General features: G+C 36.8%; 1 protein-coding gene across 1 annotated transcript; it reads right to left on the bottom strand.

Moving 5' to 3' along the window:
* Positions 1 to 1297: 1297 nt before the first annotated feature.
* Positions 1298 to 9167, bottom strand: LOC117330776 (tripartite motif-containing protein 2-like). Its single transcript, XM_033889257.1, has 2 exons — positions 9095 to 9167; positions 1298 to 6017 (listed from the first exon to the last, which is right to left on the bottom strand). Exon 2 carries the CDS (start codon positions 5998 to 6000, stop codon positions 3955 to 3957), a length of 2046 nt encoding a protein of 681 aa, XP_033745148.1. The 5' UTR covers positions 6001 to 6017; positions 9095 to 9167; the 3' UTR covers positions 1298 to 3954.
* Between the last annotated feature and the right edge of the window lie 1884 nt (positions 9168 to 11051).

Raw genomic sequence — 11051 nt, 5'->3', positions numbered from 1 at the left:
CTCCAACTCACCCACTTTGTCAATTTCAATTGCTTACTTCCTTGTCATGTAGGCATTGATAGAAATATTTCTAGTTGCTTGCTGGTATGAAAGAAAACTGGATTTTCAAACTTATCACGAACACCTACGCGCACTTATTAGAAGTTTGTAATTTGGGTTTTCTTTCATACCAACATGAAACTAAATGATATTTATATCAAAATTTATAATTAATATTCAGTTACAATGGAAACACATAAAAACAATGTTTAATACACTAATTCAATAATTTGACGTACGTGACGTAACAGACAGTGATTCACGCCACTTTCAGTCAGGGAAATTCGTCACGAGCAGGAGCCTTCACTTTCGAAAAAAAAAAAAAAAAAAAAAAAAAAAAGATGTGCGGTTATGAAACGAGGAATGAGAGGGGAACAACTAGAAATATCAGCAAGCATCGAGCACGTCCGACTTCATATCTCATAAGAAAATAGAATATTTCCGAATGTTGATGTCGACTATTTAAATTTCCAGTGAACTTAATTAACCTTCATCCCTCGAAATATATATCCTGATACTCATGGTTTTAATTCATGAAGTTACTTAACCTGACTTTGACAATTTGTATGGCGGGTGTCGTCGTGACCTAGATTTGTATGGCGGGTGCCGTCGATTTGACCTAGATTTGTATGGCGGGTGTCCTCGATTTGACCTATATTTGTATTGCGGGTGTTGCCGTGACCTATATTTGTATGACGTGTGTCGACGATGAAGCAGAAGACGCTTCCTCTACCGGAACATATGGTCTGATTCTTCTTATACTTCTCATTGCAAATATATATTCATGTTCAAAATGTATTGTTGTTTCTCTGACGTAACATGCAAAAGGGCGTCATTTATCGATTTTTGATTTTGTCCTTTACATGTTCTCGACGTTCTGACTTTAAACCTATCAAGTGTACGTTTTTCTGAGTTATGTGATGATGAAATAACTTAAATGTGCTCTCATTTCATTTCTGATTCTTTGAAACTCGTCTCAAAAGTTGTCATTTTTAATAGCCAAGAACTGAAAAGGTCTTGTTACAAATACATACTGTTGTATAGTATCATAAAATGGAAACTCATTTAAGATGTTATATCAGAACGATCTTCGCCCCCGACTCAACCCTTACCATGTAGAGCACAACTATCTTAAATGACTATCATCGCTTGTAACAAGCCCTCAGGAAATTATATGGTATTTCGAAACCATACATAGTAGCTAACTACTGACTAACTAGATCTTACATGTAGTGACTAAAGAACTAAGAAGCAGAAATTAAGTTTTCGCATACATTCACGGTTACCGTTTATTTAGAAAACACAATAAGTACACATAGTAACAATGACAAATTAACAATTTAACAAACATACAGACTCGCACCAAATGCTTTCTTGAATATATTGAATGACAATATGAATTTACAATAAAGTAGCCAACGACATTTTTAAAACAAAAACCTGTCCATTTCCATCCTAACCTACGAGTTGCTTCCCTTTAACTTATCGGCATAATGACAGCTATAATAGTTTTGGAGCAATCTATAGGTATAGTAGATGATAGCAGCGTAAAAGCAACCTTGCCCGATGAAGATCCTATGGCAACTGCCTTCCCTACTCCCCACATAATCCCTTTACCCAGCTGATGACGTTTACATCAACGGGGTAGCACACGAGTTCAACGGGAGCAATACCCGTTCCCAGCGGGCCCCGATGGGGTAACAAGTGCTCCACCCATCGATCCCAGCGCATTATGAAATTAACTTTCATTTTGGCAGTTAATAAACAATTAATTCAAATTCAGTGCATGATTAAAACATCACAAATATGCCTAGTTATTGATATCTGTACATGCCCATGCGTTATTGAACGTACAATTACATTATATTTTTATTACAATTTTACCAGTGAAATATCCAACATTATTTATTCTATAAAAGGGATATTTTTCACTAGTGAGAAATATCACTTTTTATGATTTGACCATTCAAAAAGCACTGCTTATAAACGTCAATGGGAGAACAATAAAGCTGTCCCGGTATATTTTGCTATAAAAATGTAATAAACAGTGCTATGCAAAATATCAAAATATTAGCCCCACTCGTGAAATATATTTGGTATTACTGAAGATACTGTTAGATATCCTCTATATATGAACATATGATAAGGCTTTTTTGGAACACGATGACATTCTGTTGAAAGGTGGATGTGTTTACAATATCAAGGAATTAAATTGTCCTATAAATCACGAAGGTAATTTTTTAGTGTTTCAAAATTGACATTTCCCCTCCTCTTCTAAACAAAGCAATGTTAGAATTTTAAAATGATTAATTTGGGGAAAATTTTGGCCAGCTATTTCTATGAACAATGTTAACAATGCCAAAAAAATAAGTTTTTCGAAATATGACGGTAACTTTGTAGCAAACACTAGCAAATTAAAACCTTGTGCTCTGGACAGCCTCAATCATTAATGGGCTGCCCTTTTTAGCCCATACTAGGCCCATACTTTTCAACACAAAGGAAAGATAAAACACGTTACAGATAGACAGTTAAGTTAAACATGCAATGCCCACACTAAGGTTCGCCGTTAACCTATGTTCAGGTCATACAAAGCACTCACAGCTTTATTTGGCTTTTAGACACATATCAAGTCTAAATATATTGGCATACTATTGCTAATATAGTCCATCATTATATAGGTATGTAGTCCCGGACCTGAGAAAACTGTCTTCCGGTGAAGCGGGTCAATGTCAGAATGGAGGCTATCAAACATATCAAAGCAACGTCTCAGGATTCACTTACATAACAATTTCATACAAAAAAGTGACAGAGAACTGTAGCAGTTTTGAACGGAGAAACGCACTAAAGGGGCATTTTCAGATGTGTCCTAAAATACACTTCGTTTTCTCGTAAGTAGAATTCGATATCATGAAAACTGAATTTTCAAAATGCTATTTTGATAACTCCACAAGTGCCGTTGCACTTGTAAAATTTATGTTCTACTTTGACTTTGAACAGTGTCCTGGTAGCGCTCCCAACTGTATCTCCTCTCCATTGTAGAATAGTCTTTACAAACATTGAGTTGCGTCCCGTTTTCCTATGACGAATATGTATCTACAAAAGATATTTATTCGTGGATGATTAAATTAAGAAACGTGCGTAAGTCAACTAACGGGATTCGATCCAGGATTTTTTAAGCTACATGTATAAAGCTAGGACATTCAGCATCCATTCTGGCTTGATGTTTGTTGTGTTGATATTTTATCTGCACATAACCTTGAATAATTAGAATGTTACAACTGTTTAAGGGCCTGTATCACCTCCCATTGTCTTTATAAATACGTATTCATCTACCTACAATCTCCATTGATCGATTTATCATACCATAACTATAGGCTATAGCTATACTGATCTACACAATAATAGCAAACATGTTTAGTCTTTAAATCAATCATCAAAAAGGCAATCAAAATAAAAATGTAAGACTGATAATTCAAAAGGTTAAAATATCGGTCAACTCTCTGCTAAATTCTTAATTTAGGTTGTTCGATATTTTTTGTTCATCTTCGATATGATTTCATTTCCGTTTGCCCAATAGCCCAGGGCTATACATTGATAGACAAAATAATAAACAGTGGATACAAACCAAAGGTGATACAAGAACTTAACACGAGTTTTCGAATAATACCCAATTGCAATAACCATTGCATATTTCTTTCATAATGTTTTGGTCCTAAATTACAACCGTCTATACATGTTGCCCAGGTATCATCAACGTTCCTAAAATTGAAGAAACTTCTTATTTCAAGTTTCCCTCTGGAAAGCAATAAAGGAAAACCTTGGTTAAAATATATCGTTAAATTCTGTTTATATTGTAATTTAAGAACTTCCGCAAGTTTTGGAATACATTTTTGAAATGTATTGATGAAACAGAAACTATATGTTTCGGTCCTGTTCAATAAGCTGGAAAACATGTATGACGTTTCTTTGGGAAGATGATCCACTTGTGATTACAATTGTATCATCCCATATGGAAATCGCCCTTGGTCGAACGATTTGATCTGATGACGTCAGTAATTCCCTGACGTTAGTTCCTTCCCCGGACATCTGTATGATGTTCCCTGATGCCCAATCACAAACATACACGTTACCTTCCCTATCGACGTCTATCCCTGCCGGATCTTTCAAGATCCCGACCTTCAGCGTGTCTGTAGGAGTCCCGTCACACAGCCGGATCACGGCCACTTTGCCTGGTGTAAACACATCAATGCTAGCGAAGACGTGTCCATTCTGTTTATCACTGGCGATATGAAAACATTTTGATTCAATTGTGTGAAGTTTTGTCGGTTCTCCACCGAATCTCGGCACACTGATAAGTGACTTTTTCGTACCGACAACGAAGGAATTGTTTTTATTGTTGTATGTAATACCATAGCACAATTCATCTTCATCCAGGTTTGGAATTTTAATATTTGTCTTTACGGTCAAGGTTGAATCCGCGACATTGACCACTAATATAGTTTTAACGGTTTTCAGTATTACTGCAACAGAGTTGTCATCAATTTGACAGAGGTCACGAGTTTCTCCTTTCAGTTTCATATCACACCTAAAATCACCGGTTTCTGTAAATAATTTCATCTTTCTATTTCCGTTGTCTCCTACTACAATACGCCCACCGGACATGAAAACAATGCTTAATAAGGAACAATCATTCTTATCAGAAGGTAATTTAATATTGAACTTTCCTGTCCTCTTCAGCTGGCGTTCAGACAATGGGGTACCACACGCAGTAGATGGTAGTTTCCTTTCTTGTTGGTGAACGACTATCTTTCCCATGCTAAGGCTTGTCTTGGTGTCCACGGCCAGTATGTCGGGGTCATACTCGTGTAACAGACTGGTAGATCTGGACGACTTCCGAAACTCCTGTATCAGTACCTTACATGACTCGACCTCCGCCTGTCCTCTCTGGAATAGACAAATCGTCCCCACGGTATCATCCATCAGGTCAACAGCTTTTGATGACGTGAGCGTATTCTGCATAGCAAACATCAGCCGTTCACATTTCTTTCTCGATATATCCAAGTTTTCCTTCTCTTCCTTGAAGTATGTTATCAGTTTGACTGTTAGTTCTTCCTGTAACGTATCCAATCGCTCGTTGACCTTTTTGCGTAGGTCACTTAAACTTTTAAGTCCACTATCATGATATTGTGTAATAGAAAGAAGCTGTTCATCGACATCTTTAATAAATGTCTCCATGGAGTCTTTGAATTTCAGAAGCTCCTCCAGAAGATTACCGAACTCCGAGCTGTTCCTTAATTTCTCTCGGAAATCATCTGCTGATGTCACTACTTCACACTTCCGGTGATCGACAATGATACACTTGCTGCATCCAAGGAGTTGATGATCTTCACAGTAATACTCGAGTTTCTCATTGTGTTTTCCACACCCAGTGATCGACATCTCTCGTTGGATTATAACAGATTTTTTCAATTCCGTAACGTTCTCGGGTTCACATTCTTCATGAAACAAATCATGTACGCTATTTTTACAGGCTGCGCAGAAGTAAGTGTTGGCCAACTTACACCAGAACTTCGCTGGAACATTGGCGTTTCCTTTCTTTTCACAGGGTTTGCATGTTATCGATTTCTCAATATTTTGTAAATGTTTGATCATTTCGACTGCCAGATTGTTAGTAGGAAACTGCTCGGCCCAACTTTCCTTGCCTTCTGACTTGTTTACCGGCTCGGTGACCCTACGACATACAGGACAGCAAAAGGAAGACGCCGAAGCCATCTTACCAGATAACTCTTTGGCGATGTATCTACCAAGGCATTCCTCACAAAATGAATGCAGACAAGGGAGAGACTTTGGGTGTCGCAGCTGTTCTAGACAGATAGGACATTCTAGTACCAGGGAATCAAGTGAACAGCTCCTGTCGCCATCTACCGACGACTGTTCGTTAATTTCTCCGCCCTCCGCCATGTTTAACGCGGTATTTCCTGGAACAAAAAATTGCCCAAGGTTAAAATCTTGCAGAGGAGATGAAATTAGCACTCATTTTATCATAAATTTTGTACTTATTTTAACCTGTTAGTATTAGATAATAATTTTGTTACAGTCCTGGATTAATCTAGAATTTAGGGGAAACTGCCCTTTTTGGACAAAAGAGGAAAATCAGTTCTGAAAAGAGGAAATAAAAAATTCGTAAAATTTCAGATTATTACCTAAAAAAACACATTTTACAAGTAAAAACAGCAAATGGTTAATTAGGAAAGCACATCTGGAGGATTTGGTGATATTATTGACATAAAATGAGGGGAAATACAATATTTCAATGAATCTAACAAAAGTCATAGGGGAAATTGGAACAAAAACATGTGGGGAAACATCCCATAAATGGTAGTGAAAAATACCTAGATTAATCCCTGTCAGTTAACATTTGTGAACAATAATTGACAGGTAACTTAAATATATATAAATTATCTCTTTTGTTGGAAGTCACCTTTGTCGAAACATTTAACAACTTAAATCACGTGATCAGAAGAATCTCCCTCATCGATAACATAATTTATTTGTTTATAAACTGAATACGCGATGAAGTAGCTTGGTTTTCTGGTGTCAACGTTGCGCCCCTTTTTACAATGAATCTTTCCCTCTGTCCCTACAATAAAGAAACTTCTGAACACCAATGATCTGTCTCTGAGTACAATAAAGAAACTTCTGAACACCAATGATCTGTCTCTAAGTACAATAAAGAAACTTCTGAACACCAATGATCTGTCTCCAAGTACAATAAAGAAACTTCTGAACACCAATGATCTGTCCCTAGGTACAATAAAGAAACTTCTCAACACCAATGATCTGTCTCTAAGTACAATAAAGAAACTTCTCAACACCAATGATCTGTCTCCAAGTACAATAAAGAAACTTCTGAACACCAATGATCTGTCTCCAAGTACAATAAAGAAACTTCTGAACACCAATGATCTGTCTCTAAGTACAATAAAGAAACTTCTGAACACCAATGATCTGTCTCTAAGTACAATAAAGAAACTTCTGAACACCAATGATCTGTCTCTAAGTACAATAAAGAAACTTCTGAACACCAATGATCTGTCCCTAGGTACAATAAAGAAACTTCTGAACACCAATGATCTGTCTCTAAGTACAATAAAGAAACTTCTGAACACCAATGATCTGTCCCTAGGTACAATAAAGAAACTTCTCAACACCAATGATCTGTCTCTAAGTACAATAAAGAAACTTCTGAACACCAATGATCTGTCTCCAAGTACAATAAAGAAACTTCTGAACACCAATGATCTGTCTCCAAGTACAATAAAGAAACTTCTGAACACCAATGATCTGTCTCTAAGTACAATAAAGAAACTTCTGAACACCAATGATCTGTCTCTAAGTACAATAAAGAAACATCTGAACACCAATGATCCGTGTCAAAGTTTATATCACAGTTCAGCCGAAGCAATATACGATGCCAAAAACGGCAAATAACACTCATAAACGACCGCAAAGAAGGTAAAATCGATATTGCGATTTTTGTAATAAGAGTTGTTACCGCCCGTGAATACTATACTCTCACAAACTTCGTCCAGTCACACGGTCAGTTTGTACATTTGTAAACGTAAACATGCAATCATAAATTAAACACTATTAAGCTAACATTTTTATTCATACACAAACATTATCCTGGCCACGCTACAATTGCATCCGGTTAGTTAAGATATATCTAATGTTATTGTTCTGTTATACGATAACGTAAAAATGTTCCGAGGACAAGAAAACAACAATATATGCAACTGTTAACGAAAGAAAAACAAAGGAAGAAAAAGGAGATTCTTAAAAAAAAGTATAAAGAAAGAAAGAAAATTATCTTGAAAGATACTATATAAAACTCAGAGCTCAAGAAATTGAAATTGTAAAGTACAAATATGTGTACATCAACCGACGTAATATTTCCTAAAGGTAATTTGTGTTTCATATCATATTTCGTTTCACCATGTCTTCAGGACACAACTGGACTACATAGACTGGTAACCAAACCGATGATTAATATTTAATCCAGTATCTGGCCTGTATAATTATCCTAACAATCACAACATCGCATTGTTGGGTGTAAAGGAAAACGTCAATAAATATATAGTACACATATTTACTATCTCATATTATCATGACCTGACTTTGAAGGTTTGATAACATAATTTTTGTATATCTTATCAGACTTATATGTGCTTATGAAATAACCATTTTTCAACTTCAGTCAAACATATGCAATCGGAATATTTTTCTCAGTAATCAGTTTTAATTATTCATTGTTTGTAATAAGGATTTAGTTGAATAATGGGATGAATCTAAAGACCCGGATCTTCTGAATAGATTTTGTACATCAAACATTATATAAACAATCTTGTATTTATACTGCTTTCTGTCTTTAAATGTAAAATCTAATTCTCTTTCGTCAATTGACAATGCTACACAAAAATTCGAAAACGAAAGTAGGCAAACTACAATTACATGTAGGCAGAATTACGAATCTATTCCGAGATCTAATAGTTATCACTTTTGTATTTAAAGATATTATTTGATAATCAGAAATCCAACATATTGCCCTATTCTAACATAGATCTGTGTCACAATAACTTAACTTATTGTAATCAACTTTTACTCCAACAAACTAGATAACACAGTGTAAGATAGTCCTATGGAATTTCCTCGATGCCTTAATATAAATTTCTAATTATATCCTGATAAACAAAACGAAAGTAAACACGTATAAACCGTTTAAAGATCATCCTGCTTCCAGGTTACACCAAAATATATTTGTTCTTCCAACAAAACGATTGTATCATTAAGGTATTTTAACTATCTATTGTGTTATTTCATTCTTTTCAGTAGCAACTTTCGTTTCACATATGTCTAACACTGTATTGGCTTTGTGAGATCAAACTGTTTTCTACAGAGTTCGATATTTATCTAACAGTTCGTAGTTTGTTATGATAAACTGATGCAGTTTCATCAACATTGTATTGTTAACATATGTATACAGGTAATTACTCACAATTATACACTCATTTAGCCACAGGCTTCACAGATTTGCTTTGTCGTCAGAGCCAGTCATCGCGCCTCGTCACATATTAGGAATGCGATTCTAATTTACGGAAGGCCGGAATAGTATCCGGTCCGGATTTTGGTAATAGTTTTAGAATGAAGTAATTGTTGTCGGAATGAGTACAATTATGAGCCAAATGATATTTTTAAAGGTAATCCAGGGTCAGTTTGGAAAGGTGTGTGTCTTTTTTCGATGCCACTTTATATATAGGGACCAATTTACCAATTGCTTTTACAAAGACTTCATGGTTAATGTTTTGGAATATATCACTAAAATTCCTTAATTCAAATGGAAAATTATCATTTATAACAAAAGTTTAGGGTCTCATATATATGAAATTAGGTGAATTCGGCAATAAAAATGTGGGAAATCTGGAAATTATCACCTGTTAATTATCATGACCTCAACTTATAAAAAAAAGAAATCTTTCCAAATTTGCATCAAAATTACCTATGAATACAGGTACAGATCTATTTTGGAACTTAATAATATACTGGCCAATCAGTGACTCCCAAACATTTCACTGTATGGTGTGGTAGATGTGTATACCTCGTGTCACTGTATGGTAGGGTAGATGTTTATACCCCGTATTACTGTATGGTAGGGTAGATGATTACACCCCGTATTACTGTGTGGTAGGGTAGATGTCGATACCCCGTGTCACTGTATGGTGTGGTAGATGTGTATACCTCGTGTCACTGTATGGTAGGGTAGATTTTTATACCCCGTATTACTGTGTGGTAGGGTAGATGTCGATACCCCGTGTCACTGTATGGTAGGGTAGATGTCGATACCCCGTGTCACTGTATGGTTGGCTAGATGTCTATACCCCGTGTCACTGTGTGGTAGGGTAGATGTCTATACCCCGTGTCACTGTATGGTAGGGTAGATGTTTATACCCCGTGTCACTGTATGATAGGGTAGATGTCTATACCCCGTGTCACTGTATGGTAGGGTAGATGTTTATACCCCGTGTCACTGTATGGTAGGGTAGATGTTTATACCCCGTGTCACTGTATGGTAGGGTAGATGTCGATACCCCGTGTCACTGTATGGTTGGGTAGATGTCTATACCCCGTGTCACTGTATGGTAGGGTAGATGTTTATACCCCGTATCACTGTATGGTGGTGAAGATGTCTATACCCCGTGTCACTGTATGGTAGGGTAGATGTTTATACCCCGTATCACTGTATGGTGGTGAAGATGTCTATACCCCGTGTCACTGTATGGTAGGGTAGATGTCTATACCCCGTGTCACTGTATGGTAGGGTAGATGTCTATACCCCGTGTCACTGTATGGTAGGGTAGATGTCTATACCCCGTATCACTGTATGGTAGGGTAGATGTCTATACCCCGTATCCCTGTATGGTAGGGTAGATGTCTATACCCCGTGTCACTGTATGGTAGGGTAGATGTCTATACCTCGTATCACAGTAAGGTAGGGTAGATGTTTATACCCCGTGCCACTGTATGGTAGGGTAGATGTCTATACCCCGTGTCACTGTATGGTAGGGTAGATGTTTATACCTCGTATCACTGTATGGTAGAGTAGATGTTTATACCCCGTATCACTGTATGGTAGGGTAGATGTTTATACCTCGTATCACTGTATGGTAGGGTAGATGTCTATACCCCGTGTCACTGTATGGTAGGGTATATGTATATACCCCGTGTCACTGTATGGTAGGGTAGATGTTGATACCTCAAGTCACTGTATGGTATGGTAGATGTATATACCCCGTGTCACTGTATGGTAGGGTAGATGTTTATCCCCCGTATCACCGTATGGTAGGGTGGATGTTGATACCCCGTGTCACTGTATGGTAGGGTAGATGTTTATACGTCGTATCACTGTATGGTAGGGTAGATGTCTATACCCCGTGTCACTGTATGGTAGGGTAGAT

This window comes from Pecten maximus, chromosome 7, assembly GCF_902652985.1.
Source record: "Pecten maximus chromosome 7, xPecMax1.1, whole genome shotgun sequence".
Classification (NCBI taxonomy): Eukaryota; Metazoa; Mollusca; class Bivalvia; order Pectinida; family Pectinidae; genus Pecten; species Pecten maximus.
This window is presented reverse-complemented; position numbering and strand designations above follow the sequence as displayed.

Bases quoted from the DNA above. Each gene is read 5' to 3' on its own strand.
- LOC117330776 (XM_033889257.1), bottom strand. From the start codon at position 6,000: ATGGCGGAGGGCGGAGAAATTAACGAACAGTCGTCGGTAGATGGCGAC.